Source organism: Tachyglossus aculeatus, chromosome 7 (genome assembly GCF_015852505.1).
Source record: "Tachyglossus aculeatus isolate mTacAcu1 chromosome 7, mTacAcu1.pri, whole genome shotgun sequence".
NCBI classification, from domain to species: domain Eukaryota; kingdom Metazoa; phylum Chordata; class Mammalia; order Monotremata; family Tachyglossidae; genus Tachyglossus; species Tachyglossus aculeatus.
Genome location: NC_052072.1, coordinates 39,737,404 through 39,761,241, shown reverse-complemented (window position 1 = coordinate 39,761,241; position 23,838 = coordinate 39,737,404). Strand labels below are relative to the sequence as shown.

At 41.8% G+C, this 23,838-nt stretch overlaps 1 protein-coding gene across 1 annotated transcript in view; it reads right to left on the bottom strand.

Moving 5' to 3' along the window:
• The window catches only part of ATP13A4 (ATPase 13A4), a 126,295-nt gene that overhangs the window by 5,897 nt on the left and 96,560 nt on the right, over window positions 1-23,838 (bottom strand). The window contains exons 21-28 of the mRNA XM_038749077.1: window positions 20,823-20,902; window positions 18,976-19,018; window positions 15,957-16,066; window positions 12,805-12,901; window positions 10,567-10,639; window positions 9,924-10,098; window positions 4,944-5,143; window positions 4,233-4,321 (exon numbers count right to left, since the gene is read on the bottom strand). Of these exons, the coding sequence (XP_038605005.1) occupies window positions 4,233-4,321; window positions 4,944-5,143; window positions 9,924-10,098; window positions 10,567-10,639; window positions 12,805-12,901; window positions 15,957-16,066; window positions 18,976-19,018; window positions 20,823-20,902 (867 nt within the window). The remainder of the gene's footprint in view (window positions 1-4,232; window positions 4,322-4,943; window positions 5,144-9,923; window positions 10,099-10,566; window positions 10,640-12,804; window positions 12,902-15,956; window positions 16,067-18,975; window positions 19,019-20,822; window positions 20,903-23,838) is intronic.

Below are 23,838 nucleotides of genomic sequence, written 5' to 3'. Positions count from 1 at the left end.
GTGTCAAGCACTGTACTAGATTCGGGGATGAATACAAGTTAATCAAGTAGGAAACAGTCCCTTTCCCACTTGGGGTTGACAGTCTAAGTGGTAGGGAGAACAGGGAATTTTCAGAAGAGGAGAAGGGAAGAGTGTGGTAGCAACAGCAGCCCTGACTGAACTAAACTGTGTGATTAGGTTGTTGCTGCTGCTTTCACCTGAATGGCACAGTAATAATAATAATAATAATGATAGCATTTATTAAGCGCTTACTATGTGCAAAGCACTGTTGTAAGTGCTGGTAGCAATGCTGGCAGTGGTGGCTGTTTTGGAAGTGGCAGTGGCCCAGATTAGGATAGGCCAGAGCTATGGCCACCATAAGCAGCTCCTAGGTGACACAGTTAACATGAGGCTGAAAATGGGAGTTTCTGGTCATGGGAGTTACAACAAGAAAGGAATGATGTGACTTTCAGTCACTTGGCTGAAAGGGTCAATTTATTCAAGAAGCAGCATGGCTCAGTGGAAAGAGCCCGGGCTTGGAAGTCCGAGGTCATGGGTTCAAATCCCACTCTGCCACTTGTCAGCTGTATGACCTTGGGCAAGCCGCTTAACTTCTCCGTGCCTGTTACCTCATCTGTAAAATGGGGATTAAGACTGTGAGCCTCACCTGGGACAGCCTGATCACCTTGTATCCCCCCCCAGTGCTTAGAACAGTGCTTTGCACATAGTAAGCGCTTAACAAATACCATCATTATTCTTATTTATTGAACACTTTGTGCAGAGCACTGTACTAAGCGCTTGGGAGAGCACAATAAAATAATAAGCAGGCACATTCCCTGCCCACAATGAGCTTGCAGTCTAGAGGTCATCACAGCTGTGGTAGCAGTAATGACATCCTCTTCCTCTCTCCTGACACCTCTCCCCCCTGTAGTGTCAATGGGTCAGGGGCACGGACTTTTCATTTTGAGCATGTGGATGAATGTGGAGATGGAGCTTTGAAGGGCCAGTCATTAGGGGTAGGGCTTTGGGGAAACGGAAAGAGGATGGGAAGCAGGAAGAAAGAAGGGAAGGAAGAGGAAGTAAAAAAGGAGGACTGCCTTCTCCTTCATCACTGCCTCCCCCTGGCCCTCCCCTGGCATCAGTGCCCAAAAACTACGACTCCCTTCACTCCTGCCCCTCTTCTGAATCTATTATCTCGGGAGGACTCCCAGCCCACACCAGCCTCCATTGCCCCCAGCAGCAGAGCAACAGACAGAGACACCCACTTGGCTCCCTCTCTGATAATTTTTCAAATCCAAGGATTAAGCAAGCTATCTCTGCTGCACGCTTCCTGCCCTAAAAGCTGTGGGGGTGAAGCCAATGGTGTTGCCTACCAAATGCCAAGCCTTTGTGAGTGAGCATCTGTGGGCAGGATAATGATAATTACGGTATTTATTAAGCACTTTCTATGTACCAAGCACTCACCTAATCTCTGGGTTAGATACCATACCATCAGGACAGACACAGTCTCTGAACCACAAGGGGCTCACTGTCCATGTAGGATGGAAAACAGTAATTAATCCACACCTTTCCAATGAGAAAAGTGAGGGAATGAGAAGTTAAGTGACTTACCCAAGGGCATACAGTAGCCAATCAATCAGTAGAACCCAGGTCCTCTCAGGCCTATGTTTATTTTTATTTTTAATGGTATTTGTTAAGTGCTTACTTGGTGCCAGGCACTGCACTAAGCACTGGGTTGATACAAGCTAATCAGGTTGGACCCAGTCCACGTCCCACATGGGGTTCACAGTCATAATCTCCATTTTACAGATGAGGTATCTGAAGCACAGAGAACTTGTGACTTGCCTAAGGTCACCCAGCAGATAGGTAGGTGCTAGAACCAGAACTAGTTTACACTGCCTCATCGCCCATTGCCCCAACCAAAAGCAGATCCTAACCTAGATCCTTCAAGTGACACAGGATAATGACATTAAAAACGTGCATCCCCGTTTTGATATGTCTGATCTTATTAGTCAGGAGCAGCAGTTCTGTTTAGTTAATGGAACTGATAAAGTCATGACGCTAGGACCTTGTTTCTCTTGTTAAGGTAAATGTATGCTGAAGGAACGAGTCCGCATCTTAAAGAAACTTACATCTAACAAACACTGAAATTTAATAAATATCAAGCAACCCGGTTGATGAGGCCCAGAGAGGTGAGGTGACTTGCCAAGGTCACAGAGCCGGCAAGTGGCGGAGCTGGGATTAGAACCCATGACCTTGTGGCTCCCAGGCTCATGCTCTATTCACTAAACCAGGCTACTGATGGGTTGTTAGGATTTTAATTCTTTCATTTATTCATTCAATCAAATTTGTTGAGTGCTGACTGTGTGCAGAGCACTGTACTATGCACTTGGGAAGGTACACGATGGGGGCAGGGAATGTGTCTGTTTATTCTTATATTGTACAATATAGAGTAGAGTACAATGTAACAATAAACAGACACATTCCCAGCCCACAGCGTGTGCTTTCCCAAGCACTTTGTACAGTGCTCTGCACACAGTGCTCAATAAATGCAATTGGATGAATGAATGAACGGAAGTAGTAGACGTACCCTCTTCACAATGAGTTTACAATCTAGGGGGGAAAAGGGCATTAATATAAATTAATAAATTACTGCTATAACAACAGATGTGGTACTTGTTTAGTGCTTACTATGTACCCAGTGCCTGGCACATAGTAAGCGCTTAACAAATTCCATTATGTGCCAGGCACTGTACTAAGCGCTGGGGTGAATACAAGCAGATCGGGATGGACACAGTCCCTGTCCCACATGGGGCTCTCAGTCTGAATCCCCATTATTCTGTGGGGCCGAGGGAGGGGTATATAAAGGATCCAAGGCCAAGTGCAAAGGTGACACAGAAGGGAGAGGGAGAAGGGGAAATGAGGGCTTAATCAGGGAAGGCTTTAATAAGGCTTTACTACTTGAACCTATCTTTACCAGCAATACAATATTTTTAATTTCCTTAGATGAAAAGGAAAGCTTAGCAGTCTAGCAGGCAGGGATCGTGAGAAGCAGCGTGGCATAGTCGATAGGGATTCAGGTTGTGGTTTCTAATCCCGGCTCTGCCACTTGTCTGCTGTGTGTCGCTCGGCCTCAGTTACCTCATCTGTAAAATGGGGATGGAGAATGGGAGCCCCATGTGGGACAGAGACTGTGCCCAACCTGATCTGTTGGTATCCACTTCTAGACTGTGAGCCCGTTGTTGGGTAGGGACTTTCTGTTGCCAAATTGTACTTTCCAAGCGCTTAGTACAGTGCTCTGCACACAGTGAGCGCTCAATAAATACGATTGAATGAATAAATGTGATTGAATGAATAATAATAGAATGATAAAACAGGAACGATTTTTTTTTTTATTCAAGTGCCATCTAGTGACTAGTTTCTGTCACTGAGGGTTGATAATGTACTAGATGGACGCAATTAGTATTCTGAAGGTTGTCTGAAATTTGAAACACTTTGCAGCTATATGTTTTGCAGCAATTAAAGCTCAGAGCCTACCATAGGTCTTCAGTATGTTCCCTGACTATTGACTCAAAGATTATATATCTCGGTCGGATTTTCATTTAGGGTAACATTAAATTATTTAAACTGAAACCTCGATTATGAGTTGAAAATAAGAGCTTATGCTTTGCCGAGGTCTATACTTATTACATATTTGTATTTTCTAGCCTCCAGGGTGCACATGTCTGTCCTAGTATCGCAAAATATGTCATTCTTTTTCAAAGAGCAAGTGTATTAAATAAGGCCCCATGGAATCTAAAATGTCCTTCCAAAGTCAATTTTGGTTATGTTAAGTGGAAGCTAATCGGAAACATACGAATGTATTTTACCTTGAAGTATATGTGGCTTTGAAAATTAATAGATGTGCTCTAGGCAGAATTGTTTTAAACTGCTTCAGAACACCATTTGAAAAACAGTTTGTCACATCTATAAAAGATAAAATGTCACTAGATATGTTCATTCTTATAAGGATTCTTAAAAATGAAAAATGTTCAGTATATCCAGGTAGGATCAGTTCTGTTTTAGTAAAGCAAACCCATGTCAAGTTTAATTTCCCGTCTAATTTAATAAACAATATTGATGATCAGCATGCTATTTGTCACCGGCATCCAAAAAAGCGAGGTTTTGTTAAGGCGAAAATCAATTACAGACAAAGGATGCACTTTGGAACAAGGTTTTGCAAACAGATCATGCCACCATTAAACAATACTTACATCCATCCTGTCGTACAAATCCGGTATATCAGCAAAGAGAAGAAATATGCACACACCCAACTGTATCCCCAGCACAAGGAGAAATATATCTGATGGAGACAAAACAGAAGTCAATTTTGTATCCTGGTTATTTAAAATGATGAATTCATTGATTAGGGGACACTGAATGACTTTTCATGCAACATTCATAGCATTAAACCCCTCAACAGATTGACTATGGGAGGGAAAATCCATCACCATTTTAGTTATTTCTATTTCCTTTGTATTAAGTTCAATTTATTTGACACAGGAATTTCTTGAAATGTGCATGTATATTTTGAAAATAACTGTTCAACAAAATCAGTTAAAGTAACAGATTAATATTTACATAATACCCAATACAATACCCAATGAATTTCATGTAGTCAGGGAATTGAATTATCACCATCATGTTTGCTGTAAATGATTTTAAGTGCAGTGAACAGGCTTCCCTCAAAACTCAGGTTGGGGTAAAAAAAAGTTATGTATTATCTCGATTTTATTGATCCATGTATATACATATGCAGACAAATTTATCAATATACATACATATATGCACATATATGTATATTGATAAATTTGTCTCACTGATTAATCTTCTCATCTAGGTTCTTCTGTCTTCCCTATAAAAAATCAGAATGACAATGGTTCTTCATATGATTATAAATGTTAACATGTTCATGTGGTACTCACAATTAGTATAGATTGGTTTCCTGAAGGGTTTTCCTTTGGAAAACACCAGAGCTAACATGATGCAGTTGATTGTGCCTAAGAACCATATTGTTGTGTTCTCATAGCTTTTGAAAGCGTCATTATCATTTCTTGCTACAGACTCCGTGATGTTTAGAGCAGCAGGACTCTCAGAGCTGTTTGTCTTTTCCACGGAGCAAGCCCTTAAAAGGAACAGAAAGGAGAAAGTTATGGGAAAAATCATATAATTACATTGTGAAAGTATGATACTTACATAAAAAAGTAAATTCCCCCCATCCCTGAAGATTTCAGTTGTATTTTCATAGTTCCTCTTCCCAACATGCTTCCTCAACTATTATCTTATTTTGTCAGGCAGTCAAATGGTATTTATTGAGCACTTACTGTGTGCAGAGCTCTGCACTATGACCTTGGAATGTACACTCAAGTAAGTAGACACAATCCCTGCCTTCAAAAAGCTTCTTCTAAACAACTTCTCAGAGAGATAGTAAGAAATTGATATTAACATCTCCATTTTACAGGTGAGGAACAGCTTGACCTAGTGGAAAGAGCATGGGCCTGAGTCAGAGGAACTAACTTCTAATGCTGTTCTTATCCATTGCCTGCTGTGTGACCTTGGGCAAGTCATTTAACTTCTCTATGCATTAGTTTCCTCACCCGTAAAATGGGGTTACATACCCGTTCTCCCTCCTACTTAGATTGTGAACCCCAATGGGGACAGGGACTGTGTCCAACGTGATTAACATCTATCTACCCCAGTGCTTAGGAAAGTGTTTGGTGCATAGTAACCATTTAACTAATACAATAGTAATGATTAATGATAATAATAGTAGTAATAATGATTAAAATATGGTAAATGAGACTCCTCCTCTCAGGATCGGACCTGGAGAGTTTCCAGTACAGTTTCTACTACAGAAGGAAAAGTCAAGCAGAGGCATTCCCATTCCATTCCTAGCTTGGGCATTGGCTAGCGAGAGGAAGGTAATATCTGCTACAAGTTAAAACTCACCTGTGCGGGGTAGAAGAGACACAGGAGAGAACTGAGGGCAGAGACTCGAGTTTACCATGTAGAAGAAGGCAATGATAAACCAATTCTGTATTTTTACCAAGAAAACTCTAAGGATACACTACCAGAATGATTGCAGACAGGGGTGGGGCGTTCTGGGAGAGATGTGCCCACGGAGTTGCTATGGGTTGGAGACGACTCAGCAGCGTAAGGCAAGACAACACAAATTGAGACTCATAGAGGATAAATGATTAGCTCAAAGATAGAGTCAGAACTAAATTTGAATCTCATGATGTGTAGCTCTTTCCATTATAGTTTGCTCTCATCCACTCTCACATACACTGGGGAGCCTTATAGTTTCCCAGAGTACTATGCTCAGTATTGGTCATGGACAATTTTATTATAGTTAAATCTAGCGCAATAGATTTGAACCAGGAATAGAGAAATTTAGTTTCTAATCCTAGTGGGTGACTTTTGACAAACCACTTTACCTCTTGCTATCTGGTAAATAAGGATAATTAGAGCTATAACAGGAAATTCTGTAAGCAGTTAACTTAATGAATTGCTCACCTTTCTTCCCATTTCCACATAAAGTGGATTTAGTCAACAGACTCCTCTGAATGATATTTCTCTGCCTGTTAATGTTGGATTACTTCTTCCCAACTAGGAGGCGAGAGAGAATGTCTGTGATTGTATGGAGCACTTCACAGAGCTGTGGGTAGTGTGATTTTCCGCCCTCGTCAGCCCACCCAATACTGCTCAAAGAGTCCGTGACACGGGAGGAGAGGGGGATTATGAGAAGTTTTAGCACAAATGCAGAATTGTACTCCCGCCAATCAGTCAAAAAGTTCTTGGAGGAATTGAGTTGTATTCCTTTTGCTCCTCAAGGGCCCGACTCAAGAGTAGTAGCAGCAGTCATAGATAAAGTGAAGCTAGCTTGCCTCTAGCTTAATAGAAACAGCTTGTAACATCTTTGGAGTTTTGTGTGAACTTTGCTTAAACTCTTAGGAGTTTAAAGTTGTATCATGTTATCTAAATACATTTTCCTAGGTCTTTATAAAGTTATGTTTGACAAATATTAGGGCAAAAGTTCTTTATTAATCTGTTTCTTATATAGGTTCCTCTTTTTTAATGTTATTTGTTAAGCACTTACTATGTGCTAGGCACTGTATTATGCTCCAGGGTAGATACAAGGAAATCAGCTTGGACATAGTCCCTGTCCCACATCTCAGGATTAATCCTCATTTTACAGATGAGGTAACTGAAGCACAGAGAATTTATGTGACTTGCCCAAGATCACACAGCTGACAAGTGGTGGAGCCAGAATTAGAACCCAGGTTCTCCTGACTCCAAGACCCATGCTCTATCCACTAGGCCACCCTGCTACTCTAGAGCAGTGGTCAGCAGCCTTTTGGTGCAGAGGAGCCAAATCAAATGAAACCCTTGAGCAACTGGTGTGCAGAGAATCAATTATATAATTAAAATAAACATGAATGTTATAATGTTAAGGTTTTAAATAACCCATCCTCCACTTTGTCATCAACATAATAATAATAATGTTGGTATTTGTTAAGCGCTTACTATGTGCAAAGCACAGTTCTAAGCGCTGGGGTAGATACAAGGTAATCAGGTTGTCCTTCCTGGGGCTCACAGTCTTCATTCCCATTTTACGGATGAGGGAACTGAGGCACAAAGAAGTTGTGACTTGCCCAAAGTCACACAGCTGGCAAGTGGCAGAGCCGGGATTAGAACCCACGACTTCTGACTCCCAAGCCTGGGCTCTTTCCACTGAGCCATGCTGCTTCTCCCTGCTTAGTAGCAGTTGGACTGGATTAACCATCTCCCTTCTCCCCCTCTATACTGTGAACTCACTGTGCACAGGGTATATGTCTGTTTATTGTTCAAGTGTACTCTTCCAAGCTCTTAGTACAGTGCTCTGCACACAGTAAGCACTCAGTAATTATGACTGAATGAATAAATGACCTATACTGGGGAAGGACCAGGACTACCTGGCCTTCTGGGATTCCCCAGGTGACATAATAATAATAATGATAACAGTAATAATGGGTATTTGTTATGCACTTACTATGTGCCAAGCACTGCTCTAAGCACTGGGGTAGATACAAGATAATCAGGTCGCCCCTCCTGGGGCTCACAGTCTTAATCCCCATTTTACAGATGAGTTAACTAAAGCACAGAGAAGTTAAATGACTTGCCCAAGATCACACAGCAGACAAGTGGTGGAGCCAGGATTAGAACCCACGTCCTCTGACTCCCAAGCCCATGCTCTTTCCATTAAGCCACACTGCTACTCATGTGATGAGTGATATGATTATGTCACGCAGTGCGATGACATCATTGCACCACGTTTATAGTGCCTTATAGCAACCACAATTCATAGGAAAGGAAGTCAGTATTGGAGATAAGAGGATGGTGGGGAAGAGTAAGGAGGGCTAGAGAAGAGCAGCGTGGCTCACTGGAAAGAGCACGGGCTTTGGAGTCAGAGTTCAAGGGTTCAAATGCCGGCTCTGCCAATTGTCAGCTGTGTGACTTTGGGCAAGTCACTTCACTGGGCCTCAGTTTCCTCATCTGTAAAATGGGGATTAAGACTGTGAGCCTCCTATGGGACAACCTGATCACCTTGTAAACTCCTCAGTGCTTAGAACAGTGCTTTGCACATAGTAAGTGCTTAATAAATGACATTATTATTATTATTATTATTATTATCTTGATGGACTAGTACAAGGAGAGGTTAGTCCCTCCCCACAACGCTGTTCTCTCTCTCCCCTACCCTCATCTTTCCTCACCCCAGGGATGTGAAAGGGCAGTTCCCACATGGTGGGAATGGGCAGCAGATAACAGGGACCCTCCGTCACCACATGGACCCCCGAGTGGTGAGCCAGGTTCCCTTACCTGCCCCAAAGGGCCTTGCAGTAAGGTCTGTGGGACAGAAAGGTCCAACTCTCCCCAGTTCGATTCAGGGCATTATTTCTCCCCACTCCTTGCCCAGTGACGTGTTTTAGCTGTGCTTTTCCAGTGTGGGAACAGGGGAAAGTGTTCCCAGGGCTAAGTCCTGCCCCTGCTCTGGCCCCTGCTCCAGCTTCTCCTCTTTTTCTGTCTCACAATCCCTCATCACCCTCCTTCCCTCCTGGTGCTGGAGAGCTACCAAGCCTGCAGGAGCTTCCAGAGGGTTGAGGATTCTCCTCCACAGTTCCCCTTCTTGGGGAACTCCCTGACTGAATGGAACAAAGCTTGGATTTCCCAATCCAACTGACTCAGAATGGGCAGTTCAGGGCGTGGGTCTGGCCACACTCCAGGGCCCTAGAGGTCAATAACCAGGTCCATAAACTTCTGGGTTTTGGTACCAACCTGCCCCATCCCGCAGAGTGTTGACTGTTGCTGACAGAAGGGTCAGGGGGTCCTGTTGCTGATTGCCCTATTCCCCAGTGGACTGGATAGAGCCTAGACACTCCCCACCATCTGCTGTGGCTTTTAGTCAGTCAATCATATTTATTGAGCATTTTCTGTGTGCAGAGCACTGTACTAAGCACGTGGGAGAGCACAATATAACAAGAAACAGACACATTCACCATCCACAACGAGCTTACAGTCTAGAGGGGAAGACAGACATTAATAATTTTATTGGATACAGCGGTGTTGCCATGCCCAGAAATGGTATGGTTGTGGGATCTTGGGAAGGGCTCTCCACCTTTGTCCAAGGCCCGGGATGGCAGTTTTAAATGCCTCTCTCTTTGGCTCAAGAACCACATTTGATGCTAAGAGCCAGACATGGCTCTGTAGTCACAGGCTGCCAACCCCGGCTGAGTCATCCCAATTCCTGTGAGAGGCACGCCCTCTCAGAAGCTTAAGCAATCATGCGTCTGCCCTTCGAAATGTCCATCCCCGTTTATTGCAAGATGACAATTGTCTGAGGTTGAAATGTAGACCGGGGGAAGTACCTGTAGATATCAAATGAGGAATACCACGGCTGTTTCTGGACAAGCACAAAACCCAAAATTTGCATGGCCAGGCTGAAAAGGACATTGAGGATCACAGATAACAGCAGAGGTGGGGAAATCAGTCTCCCTGGAGGTCTGTAAGGGACCAGCTTGGAGTAGGCACCATTCAAACTCACTGAAACAAAAGAACAAGGTGTCAGGTAACTTGTGATGCAACTGAGATACTGGAAATATAATACCGAATTTGCCCCATAGACACCCTGAAGCTACTGCTGTCCATAAGAATGTTCTTAACTGCCAAGAGTATAGCTTTATTTCACCACACAGGTAGTGACTATTGCCTGTTCAGGTGAAAATAGAGAAGACCTATTTTCCATGTTGAAAGCTGCCAAATGACTCAACAGGACGGCAAGTCATTTGGTCTTGGGTTCCCTTCTTCCTCCCTTTCTGATTTCTGATCTTAATCTCTTATTTCTGCAATTTAAAGCCAAGATCTCCACCCCATTGGGAACTCTGGAGACACACTATGCAAGTTTGATTGACTCTTGATTTTGTGCTGACCTAAGGATTTCCGTGTTCTTTTAACTCGGGAAAATGAGGTGTGGCTTTGACCTATATTCCCGAAAAGATTTGCATTGCTTACTTGTTACACCAATTAGAGTAGTAATAGCGAGATCCTGGAACAAAAATTGATAATTTGTAAGGCTGTTAATTTCCTGAAAGAAGACACAGAAAGAAAGAAAAGTTAAAAGAAAGAAAAGTAAAAAGTAAAAAGAAAAGTTAACTCTTTTCACTAAAGATTCAGTTTTAAACACTCTTAATTCAGTTCAGTTATTTCCTTAATACCTAGTAATATATTTTACTCAAGTCTTTTGGTCCCCCAATCATTTATTCAGTCATTCATGGAATCATATTTATTAAGTACTTACTATGTGCAGAGCACTGTACTGAGCACTTGGGAAAGTACAATACAACAATAAACAGACACATTCCCTGCCCCAATCCTGGATTCTAACTTAGTTTGGACATAAGCCTTGGTCTAAGGAGAGAAGCTGCTTCACATTTTGTATGTAGAGGTCTACAGAACAGAGAGAAGCTAGTTACATGCATTCCCTGCAGGCTTTCTGCCCCTCTTGCAGTCTTTCTCCCCAGTCCCTCCTCTTTTCAGTGATATTTGTTAAACACTTATTACATGTCAGACACTGTACTAAGCACTGGGGTAGACACAAAATAATCAGATAGGACACAGCCCATGTCCCTCATGGGGTTTACGGTCTTAATCCCCATTTTACCAATGAGGTAACTGAAGCACAGAGAAGTTAATAATTTGCCCAAGGTCCCACAGCAGAAAAGTGGGAGAGCTGGGAGTAGAAATCAGGTCCTCTGCTCTCAGGCCCGTGCTTTTTTCCACTAGGCCACATTGCTTCTCGAGCTGGATTGTGAACTCCAGGTGGGACAGGGACTGTGTCCAACTCGATTTGCAAGTATCCACCCAAGCACTTAGTATATTGCCTGGAAGAAAGTAAGTGCTTAACAAATATCATCATTATGTATTAAGGTTCTCCACCACGGAAGGAAGATCAAGTTCAACATCCATTTTTTGTTCATTTTGCACTGTGGAGATCCAGTGAGCACTGTTCAATTTTGAATCTCAAGTTATGCAACTTTAAACCAGAGAAGGAACAGTGCAGTCAAAGAGGACTCGAGATCTCCGAGTGTTATTTTTTGGTAGCAATACTGATAATCAACTGTGTTAATTAATCTCTACTATATTTAAAGAGGAGACACCTATAACTTTTCAGTGTAAGCAGATTCTTGTGTGGGATTCTCAGGCCCTGAGATGTAACCCTGTCAAGATTGGAAAGAAATCCTTCGTTTAATGTGCTCAACTAAATTCTATTCTTATTTCCGTTACAGGTTTGTCCCATAATACTGGGAAAATAGTTCAACAGCTTAGTAAAGTGCCCTCTATTTAGCTGGTTCTCCATAATTGTTCCCTGATGATGAAGATGGAAAATCATATCAGCACCTACTTGTTTCACTAGGCTGTTGTTAAACCCAATTAGAAAATGTCTATAAAAGTTCTCTGTAGCCCTTAAAGAAAAGTACAATATGAAGAGAGAATATTATTCTCAAAACATTCCTGATTTTTTTCTTTTTTAGATTCACTTTTTCTCTCTCAACACTACAGACAATAATTGAGTCTCACATTTTAGAAAAGGGGACTTATAGTTTCCCTTTTGACCAAATAGTAGTAAAACAGGCTGCAGATAATAAATACAATTCTTCAGAAAAATTCAACCGTTTAGAATTGAGATGTATCCCAAAATGTCCAACCCAACTGAGCTAATTCAAAGTGCAGAAATATGCACACATTAAGTTCAAAACCAGTATGTTCCACTGTATTTAACACACTTCTGCTTAATGCTTTGGTGAACATAACAGTAACTTGATTTCCAGAATATTTAGCACCAGGAAGCTATATACCAATGGAAACTGGGACCTACACCAACGGAGTTTGGTAAATATAGTTGTATAAATCAGTCTGGTGGAGAATAGGGGAATAAATATTGAGTTCAGTGATATTTGTACTTCAGGGTGAAAAGAGATAGGATTGATCCAAGACATTTTTCTGATCCAATCTCATCTGATTATAGTCTTTGTTTAAGAAGACTATAGAAAGAGGAACAAAGATTTTAATGTTCTGCTGGAAATATTTGTCCTTTCTGGTTGAACAACATTTAATGTTTAAGCACTTAATACAGTACTCTGCACACAGTAAGTGCTCAATAAATATCATCGATTGATTATTCAAGATTTGGGCCTGGTTGCTCATCTGTTTTCCTTCTCACTGACCAAAAGACTAGTTTCTAAGTCATACCCAGTAAAGCAGCAGAATACCATGATATTGAATCATGCTGTACAGAGCCATGTACTTAAACATACAAAATGAAGTAACGAGAGCAGCACGTCCTTCCCTGTTTAAGGAAAAGAAATGAGGGCAATTAGTCCGGGTGATTTTGTTGAACCTGTGAAAAAAATAAATTTGTGTGGAACTTAGATCACGATCCAGGTGACATTTTTCCTGACCATTTTGGAAAACTCCAAGTAATGGGGCATAGGAGTCAAGGATCTAACTGACTTTACTTATAGTCTCTCAGAAGAAGTGGTATTCCCCAAAAAGAAATGATTCTGAATTTGTTCATTTATGGATACCATGGGCCCTGATCTGTAACTGATCTATGGATCTTTTTTACCACAGGAGCTATTTATGTAATAATAATGACTGTGATATTTGTTAAGCACTTTCTCTAAGCTGAAGGGTAGATACAATTTAATCCTGTCTGACACAGACCCTGTCCCACAAGGGGCTCACAGTGTAAGTAGGAGGGAGAACAGGTTTTGGATTCCATTTTACAGATGATGAAACTGGGACATAGAGAAGTTAAGTGACTTGCCCAAGGTCACACAGCAGACAAATGGCAGAGGCAGGATTAAAACCCAGGTCATCTGACTCCCAGGTGCATGCCGCTTATCAGCTGTGTGACTTGAGGCAAGTCACTTAACTTCCCTGGGCCTCAGTTACCTCATCTGCAAAATGGGGACGAAGACTGTGAGCCCCATGTGGGACAATCTACCCCAGTGCTTAGAACAGTGCTTGGCACATAGAAAGCGCTTAACAAATACCAACATTATCATTATTATTATTGTGCTGTTTCCACTAGACCATGCTGCTTCTCTAATGTACTTATATTCATTTCTCAAGGACTTTCTTTTGTTGGGGAGAGAGGAAGGAAAATCTGCTTTTGGGGAATCCAGAGACTAGGACATAAGAAAGAAATGCATAGCCCCCTAGGCAGTATTTTTTCCTTCTTTAGACCAATAATAATTATAGCAATAATAATAATAATAACTGTGGTTCTTGTTAATCACTTACTAAGCACTGGGGTAGATACAAGGTAGTTGGGTTGGACACAGTCCTTATCCCACATAGGGCTCACAGTCTTAATCCCCATTTTCCAGATGAAATAACTGAGGCCCAGAGAAGTGAAATGACTTGCCCAAGGTGACATAGTAGACAAGTGGCAGAGCTGGGATTAGAGCCCAGGTCCTCTGACTCCCAGGCATGTGCTCTAGCCACTAAGCCATGCCATTTCTCTGAGATATGAACATGTCAGGCCGCCAGTTCCTGGGGGAGTGCGGCTGCACGTTTGCTTCTTACCCTTGTTACCGCAGAAGTAATCCTGTCTCGGGTAGATTGCACAGGCAAACATTAAAAGAAAAAAAAAAAAGACACCTCATCCCTCTGTAATAAGACCATTCCCCTGCTTCCCACTTATCCTTTCCCCACAAGGATGTGAATGCAGTGCACAAACAGGTCTGCCTCTTTCTCTAAATGGGACAAGAGCCAGGAGGTCACACCTATAAACAATATGGTAGGTGAACAGACTGTAAATGGGCTAATTTCACCACAGTTATACATCTCTCGTGTTCTTAATTGAAATGCTATGTTTTGCCAACACTAGATCCAACAACTCATTGTTGAATTACATCAACCAGCCAAAGTCTGTGAATAGCCCAGTGCTCTGTGCGGGTGAGTGGAATTAATTTCTCTTTCTAGGTTAGTACAACAGCATCGCTGTCGCACAAGTACTCTGAAATGGAGCCAAGCCCTTTCTTGCGTGGTGTAACATTGCATTGGCAGAATAGGTATAGCACTCAATCAGTGGTCTTTTTTGAGCGCTTACTGTGTGCAGAATATAGCTTTAATTCTATTTGTTCTGACGATTCTGACAACTGTCTACGTGTTTTGTTTTGTTGTCTGTCTCCCCCTTCTAGACTGTGAGCCCGTTGTTGGGTAGGGACCGTCTCTATATGTTGCCAACTTGTACTTCCCAAGCACTTAATACAGTGCTCTGCACACAGTAAGCGCTCAATAAATATGATTGAATGCAGAATCCTAGGAAGAGTACAATAGACTGGAAGATAATGATACTAAATTATACATTTGCAGAGCTGCTCTAAAACTACATCAGAGAATAATTAATTTACTTTCTAAAATGTATGTTTGCGTGATCTGTTATCTTGTGTGAACTCTCCTGCTTCTGGGATTACTCCCATTCTGCTCTTTATATTGACATTTTGGTTAAGCCGACACTGTTCCAAGCCAGCTGCTAGAAAGCTCACCCATCTCCTGAAACAAACTGTACTATTCATCTATCCCTTCAGATAGGGAACATGGAAAAGATAGCTCACCCCTTTCTTTGTATCCAGTGACAGTAAACTAACACTGTACTTTTTAATTAAGTTTTCAGGTTGGTTGAATTTCAAATCCGTAGGCCCAATTCTGCTCCTATATAACTCTTTAGGGGATTACTATAGAATTATGTAATGTCTCCTACACAAGGAATTTGGGAGGGTGACACAGGATCTTGCCAAAAGGCATACTATCTAACTCAAGTAAAATGCTAAAGCTTGCATTTCACAAATACCACAGTGATTATAAGGCAATGAGAGATCTCTTTGTGATGGAACCAGAACAGGTTTCAAAAATGAAGATGGGGAAAAATAAGTACACTAGTGGGCAAAATAGGAGGGATAAAGAAGAAAGATTTAGGGAAAGGAATGAAGCAAGTCTTATCTCCAAGTATCTAAGTAAAGGGTTGAGCAGAGAATCGGCATTTTTTCAAATGGAAGGAATGATGGGATTTAAATTGTTGACCAAATAATTACCATTTTTAGCTTTCTATCTTATTAAAAACTCCATTTGATGTGGATTGTATGCCTTTTCTGCCTTTCATAGCTCTTTGATATCAGTGTGTTCAAGCAGGACAGTTGGTTTGAAGAGCCTAAGTATTTCACTGCAATCCATTGAAAAGCAGTTTTTCAGCATCACTGCACAAGTGATTTAACTACAGTTATTTAAGCAACTTCTTCTGCTCAGGTTCTTGCTCCTTACCACACAAAACTGCATGGATTCTAGCTCTGAAGTGTTAAAGAAAGTAATGGGGGTCTGTGAAGGTGCTCACTTACTTGATGAGGTGTGGCACACACTCTATGTTGGGGGTTTTGGAGGTGAAAGGGGAAGCCACAGACGCTTCTTGTTCTGACAGCGAGATCCCAGCATGAGCCATTTTCAAAGCCTGAAATGCAAGCATCCTGCTTAGTACTTGTGCATTCTTGGACTGTTTCTGCACCATTTCTAGTGCATATATTGGACAGACAAACCGGCCTGGTCATTTCACCCTTTACCGTTTTTATCTTTCATTTCATGACTAACAAGTTGGGTGAGGACAGGACACTTGCATTCAGCCCTGAATTCATCATTGACTCACTGGCCATTCCTCCACAGGGAAAGGATATTCTTGGAAGGAATTTTCCAGAATCCCCCTGCCTTTCCCATCATTGCATTCTGCATCACCATCCTCCCTCTCTCACAAGCCCATAACCTTGGTCTTATCCTCGACTCATCATTCTCATTCAACCCACATATTCAATATGTAACCAAATCCTGTCAGTTCACCCTTCACAATATCCCTAACATTCACCCTTTCCTCTCCATTCATACTGCTACCATGTTAACCAAAGCACTTATCCTATCTGACCTTCACTACTGCAACAGACTCCTTTCTGACCACCCCATCTACAGTCTCTACTTCAGTCCACACTTCACTCTGCTGCCGGATCATTTTTATACAAAAAAGTTTATTCATTGTTTCCCCACTCCTTAAGAACTCCAATGGTTGCTCATCTACCTCCACATCAAACAGAAACTCCTTCCCATTGGCTCTAAAACACTCAACCACCTTGCCCCGCCACCCTTACCTTACTTCCCTGATTTCCTACTACAATCCAGACCTCACTTCACTTCTTTAATGCCAGCTTACTCCCTGTACCTCAGTTTTGTCTATCTTGCCACTGACCTCTCTCCCATGTCCTGACTCTGGCCTGGAATTCTCTACCTCTTCACATTCAGCATACAGTCACTCTCCACACCTTCAAAATCTTATTGAAGACACATCTCCTGCAAGAGGCCTTCCCCAACAAGGCCCACATTTCCTCATCCCCTTCTCCCTTCTGTTAGCCCTTATTCTTGGATTTTCACCTTTTATTCACCCCTCCCTCAGCCCAACTGCACTTATCTACATATTCATTATTTATTCTTTATGTTGCCAATTTATAAATATAAATATTTATATTTATGTTGCCAATTTGTACTTCCCAAGCGCTTAGTACAGTGCTCTGCACATAGTAAGCGCTCAATAAATACGATTGATGATGATGATGATGGTTCTTTCATATTAATATCTGTCTCCCCACTAGACTGTAAGCTCAGTGTAGGCCGGGAACATGTTTGACGACCCCAAACGCTTAGTACAGTGCTCTGCTCAAGGTTGAGTGCTCAATAAATATGATTGAATGGTTGATTGAAAGGAATTTTTGAATGGAATTTTTTTTTGCCTTTATTCTGGCCAGGGTGAGCTTAACTTTAGGTGTCAAACTTAAGCTTAACTTGTGTCAACTTTAAGTATGATTGATACTCCTCCTCAGCTCAAACTTCTCCAGCCCAAAGTCTGGTTCCCTCACCATACTGCCACCCTCAGTGATGGAAATCCTTAGGCACAGCTCACAACCAGCTGGATAGTTTTTAAAGGGAACAGGCAGGTAAGTCTTGAAGCTTGGAGGTTGACCTCCGTCCTCCCCAGCTCTTTTATATGGATTCAGAAACTAGGTAGTCTTGTGGCAAGTTGAGGGATAGAGCACAGACACCCAGTCTTCCTGAGCAGTAATTAATCAATCGTTCAATCAGAGGTATTTATTGAGAGTTGTCTGTGGGCACAGCATTGCAATAAGCGCTTGGGACAGTACAGTACAATAAAGTGGAACAGGCGTGATTCTTAGTTAATTTGGAGGCCCATATCCACGATAGGACTCAATTTTAAGAACACATTCCCTTCCCTACTTAAGTGAATGCTTTTAGATTGCTTATGCCTAATTGTGACCAAAAGGACTTTATTATCTAGTACCTTCCCAACTGTAAAGTGCAGTTTAAACGTTATCTATCATACATGGCCAAACGTGGCCAATTGATCACTTGTGGAACGGGTATTTGTAAATATTTGGGTCTTTCCTGATGAATAGGCAATTCTCCTGGGACATTTGTGCAATATTTCTGCTAATCTGTTGAGCAAGCCATTTCAAATCACCAATAAATTACTGAGTTTTCTCTCTCAGCTAATGCCTGTTTTTCCCACTTCAAACTGAATGGGTGCTTCATTTTGCTATTTTGAGTCTTCAGGGTAATTAAACTAAGTCCCTTAAATCCTAGCAGGGCTAAGTTTTCCTCAAATGTGACACCCCTCTCCTAGTGTTGCAGACATCCTTTGGGTTTTTGGAGGGTTTTGTCAAACATTTTATGTGATAATACTGCGAGGCAGTCATGGCTCTTAAATTAGAAGCCTTCCCTGATTAAGCCTCTTCCCTTACTCCCTCTCTCTTACACGTCTCCTGTGCACTTGGAGTTATACCACTTAAGCATTTGATATTCATCCCACACTTATCCCCCACAATATTTATGTACATATCCATACTGTGTTAATTTATATTAATGTCTGTCTCTCCCTCTAGACTGTAAGCTCCTTGTGGGCAGGGAACATGTCTACCAACTCTGTCCGAAGCACTTAGCACAGTGCTCTGCACAAAGTAAGCACTCAATAGATGTCCTTCATTGATTGATAGCAGATCAGTTTTTATAATTGTACCTTTCCTTTCCCCAGGATTGCAGGATAACAAGGATTTTAATATAATTGTAACTATGCTATTCATATTGCATAAATGTTTAAATTTGACAGTACGGTTGTCCTGTGAAATGCAAATAGTTTGTGACCATGGTCAAATCCCTTCCCCTCTTTGAATCCCAATTTCTTCACCTGAAAATAGTTACATAACATTCACAGGATAATGTGTATAAAGGGTTTTGAGTACAAGTATTTTTAAGAACAAAATATATCAGTGATGAAAATCATTTCACAGAATTGCAGTTTCGACTTACCCCGCAATCATTTGCCCCGTCACCACACATACCTACGAAATAACTTAAAAGAAATAACATTGAGAGATGGTTAAACAAAGGAGCAATATCGGCTACATAGCCTTCAAATGAAAAAGACCTAAAACCTGGAAACACATTTTGAAATACATCTTGACTTCCTCCATGGCTTTACTCATTGTGTGATTTGTTTTAAGGGAAAGAGTTGCTTGAGAACCTTGTGTTGATAAGCACTGTGGCTCACTAGACTAAGCAATTATCAGTGGGTTCAGATTCAAATTTTCCACTTATTTTATATGTGACTGTGTGGGTCTCAGCCTCTTTGGTTTCAAGATGGGTATCCTAAAATATAGTCTGAGAAGCACAGTCCAAGAGGAATGGTCTCTTTTTAATTACAATGATTCCATATTGCAACTTAAGTGACGCTTAAGCTAAGGGTCCAATCATTTGAGAAGCAGCGTGGCTCAGTGGAAAGAGCACGGGCTTTGGAGTCAGAGGTCATGGGTTCAAGTCCCACCTCTTCCAGTGTGACTTTGGGCAAGTCACTTCACTTCACTGGGCCTCAGTTCCCTCATCTGTAAAATGGGGATTAAGACTGTGAGCCCCCTGTGGGACAACCTGATCACCTTGTAACCTCCCCAGCACTTAAAACAGTGCTTTGCACATAGTAAGCACTTAATAAATGTCATTATTATTATTATTATTATTATTATTATTATTATTATTTGAACAGAAACCCAGCATGCCAGGATAGCTTGAATGGTGTTACTCCTGATAGAAAAAGTGTATCACATCATGACTTTTTGATCTCTTCCTCCCTTCAAAGCCCTACTGAGAGCTCACCTCCTCCAGGAGGCCTTCCCAGACTGAGCCCTCTCCTTCCTCTTCCCCCCACCCCACCTACGCCCTACCTCCTTCCCCTCCCCACAGCACCTGTATATATATTTGTACAGATTTATTTCTCTACTTATCTTACTTGTACATATTTACTATTCTATTTATTTTATTTTGTTAATATGTTTTGTTTTGTTGTCTGTCTCTCCCTTCTAGACTGTGAGCCTGCTGTTGGGGTGGGACCCTTTCTATATGTTGCCAACTTGTACTTCCCAAGCGCTTAGTACAGTGCTCTGCACACAGTAAGCGCTCAATAAATACAATTGAATGAATGAAGGAATGATTGATTGAATTTTCCATTGCCCTAAAGACTCCATTATGTATAAAGAGAAATTTGTTTGACAGCATCTAAACAATTTGATTTGTTTTTCCACACAGATACCATTTAAAGACCAAAACTAATTTTCCTGGTTTTAGAAGTATATGGCAAATTCTGTGTTTTTGAAGGTGGGAGACAGGGTACCTACTGGACTGGGCAAGTGCTTAGTACAGTGCTCTGCACATAGTAAGCGCTCAATAAATACGATTGATTGATTGACTGGGAGAGTCAGTGGGAGGAAGGTGTCTAGTAGACAAATGTTGGATCTGGTGCTAGAAGTGCAAAAAGCACCTGACATATTTTGAGGTTTTATTAAACGTTAAGTAGAAGGACCAGCATGGTGGGTTGCTTTGGGATTACCCAGTTTGTCAATCAAGACTTTGGGATTAATGTATTCTCTGCAGGTTGTCTGGTTTCTTACTGGGGAGGGCACATGTTTGACAAAATTAATATCTGAGTATTTGAAGGTCCAAAAGACTTGGATTTCCCTACTCGCTATTCTTCCCCTTTAACAGCACTTGCTACCTATTCAAATAGCAGATCCAGAATGAATGATTGCTCAGGAAGGTAATATCTCAGACTCAACTGACTTGCATCCCCTCATCCACCTGCAAGCCTGTATTTGCAAAGAACCTACTCCAATTTCTGAAATTCTTCTACCAGGTTGGATTTCTGCCCAGGAGACATTCTGGCAAAAATAGTTCCATTCATCAATATCTGAAAGGGAATCAAAAACAAATGAATTCCTTGTGAAAGTGATAATATTCACATTACGGATTTTATGCATCACAAAACTAACAGGTTAATGAGCACAGATAGGAAGGAAGGAAAATTTTCCGGCTCCATCACATGGTACTTCACAAGGATGTGAACTCTGTGGCCTGGTGGAACAAGCATCAACCTGGGAGACACAGGACCTGGGTTCTAATGCCAGCTCCACCACTTGGCTGATGTGTGACCTTGGGCAAGTCACTTAACTTCTATATGCCTCAGTTCCCTTATCCGCAAAATAGGGATTTTCATTTATTCATTCAATTGCATTTATTGAGCGCTCACTGTGTGCAGAGCACTGTACTAAGCCCTTGGGAAGTACAAGTTGGCCACATATAGAGACGATCCCTAACCAACAGCGGGCTCACAGTCTAGAAGGGGGAGACAGACAACAAAACGAAGCATATTAACAAAATAAAATAAATAGAATAGTAAATATGTACAAGTAAAATAAACAGAGTAATAAATCTGTACAAACATATATACAGGTGCTCTGGGGAGGGGAAGGAGGTAGGGTGGGGGGGATGGGGAGGGGGCTCAGTCTGGGAAGGCCTACTGGAGGAGGTGAGCTCTCAGTAGGGCTTTGAAGGAAGGAAGAGAGTTAGCTTGGCGGATGTGTGGAGGGAGGGCATTCCAGGCCAGGGTGATACCTGCTCCCCATCCCACTTGAGCCCACAGTTGGGTAGGGATCATCTCTATATGTTGCCAACTTGTACTTCCCAAGCGCTTAGTACAGTGCTGTGTACACAGTAAGTGCTCAATAAATACAATTGAAGGAATGAATACATACAATTGGGGGAAGCAGTGTGGCTCAGTGGAAAGAGCCCGAGCTTTGGAGTCAGAGGTCGTGGGTTCAAATCCCGGCTCTGCCAATTGTCAGCTATGTGACTTTGGGCAAGTCACTTAACTTCTCTGGGCCTCAGTTCCCTCATCTGTAAAATGGGGATGAAGACTGTGAGTCCCCAGTGGGACAACCTGGTCACCTTGTAACCTCCCCAGCACTTAGAACAGTGCTTTGCACATAGTGAGCGCTTAATAAGTGCCATTATTATTATTATTATGAATGAATGAATGACTGTGAGCCCCTTGAGAGGCCTGACTGCCTTGTATCTAACCCAGCACTAAGTACAGCGCTTGGCATACAGTAAGTGCTTTTTTTTTTTCCAATTTTAGAGAAGCAGTGATGCATCTAATGGATAAAGCATGGGCTTGGGAGTCAGAAGGACCTGGGTTCTAATGTCAGCTCTGCCACTGTGTCTTTTGCTTGACCTTGAGCAAGTCATTTAACTTCTCTGTGCCTCAGTTACCTCATCTGTAAAATGGGGATTAAGACTGTGAGCCCCTTGTGGGACATGGGCTGTGTCCAAACTGATTACTTCGTATCTCCCCAAGGGCTTAAAACAATGCCTGGCACATAGTAAAAGCCTAACACAAACAATAAAAAAGAACAAAAAAGAGTGGAGGTGAGAACTAGCCAACAACTAAATATTGCTTAAACATTCATACTTTAAATTCAACCACCTTTTTGATGTCCGTGCTTTAAGATATGGGTGGATACAGAAGATAACAACCTGGATTTTCTCAATTATTAGGAAAATAGTAAACCCCCTCAGGCCTGTAAAATATGAAGCACTCTTGAAGTGAGTGAAGTGTAAAATATGTGTAAAATATAAGCACTCTTGTGAGCACATGACCTATTGGAAAGATCACAGGGCTAAGAGTCAGAGGACTTAGTTCTAACCCCAGCTCTGCTACTTGCCTGTAGTGTGGCCTTGGGCAATTCACTTTATTCTCTGACTTCAGTTTCTTCATCTGTAAACTGGGACTAAATTCCTGTTCTCCTCCTTGCTTTGATTTTGAGCCTCATGTGGGAAAGCGACTTTTTATCTTGGATCTACCCAATTAATCAATCAATCATGTTTATTTAGCTCTTACTGTGTACAGAGCACTGTACTAAGCACTTAGGAGACTACACTATAACAATGTAAAGAGTTGGTAGACACATTCCGTGCTCACCTTCCCCGCCCACAACTGAGTTTACAGCCTAGCTCAGTGCTTGGCACATAGAAAGCACGTAATAAAAACCGTTATTATCATTCCTTCCAGACAAATTCTGCTAATCAATCAATCAACCGTATTTATTGAGCGCTAACTGTGTGCAGAGCACTGTACTAAGCGCTTGGGAAGTACAAGTTGGCAACATATAGAAACAGTCCCTACCCAACAGTGGGCTCACAGTCTAAAAGAAGGTGGACCCAAGGTGTAGGTGAGTACTTAATAAAGAATACCATTCTTTGTTAATGACATCTAGCTCTCCAGTGGAACTACTAAATTGGCTGTAGTCTCAATAGGGAGAAAAGCGGGAAAATCGATCAATCCCTGCTATTTGTTCAGTGCTTATCATGTGCAGTGCACTGCTCTAAGAGCTTTGAAAAGTACAAGAGTTGGTAGAAAAGATCCCTGCCCATAAAGAGCTTAAAGTTCAGAAGAAGTGAAGAGCCTCTTTGCTGAGGTTGCAAAGTAATATAGAATAAGAGAGTCAAAATATCAGCAAATTCTCTCCTGGTTGTGTTAAGAATGAGGATGATTGCAAGGCTCTGTTTACAGGGAAATAGATGGGCATGTAAGGAACCATGGAGCACTGTTACTCCCAGACAAACAGCTTGGTTCAGTTGAAAAAGCACGGGGTTGGGAGTCAGAGGTCATGAGTTCTAATCCTGACTCCGCCGCTTGTCAGCTGTGTGACTTTGGGCAAGTCACTTAACTTCTCTGTGCCTCAGTTACCTCATCTGTAAAATGGGGATTAATATTGTGAGCCCCACGTGGGACAACCTGATCACCTTGCATCCCCCCAGTGCTTAGAACCGTGCTTTGCACATAGC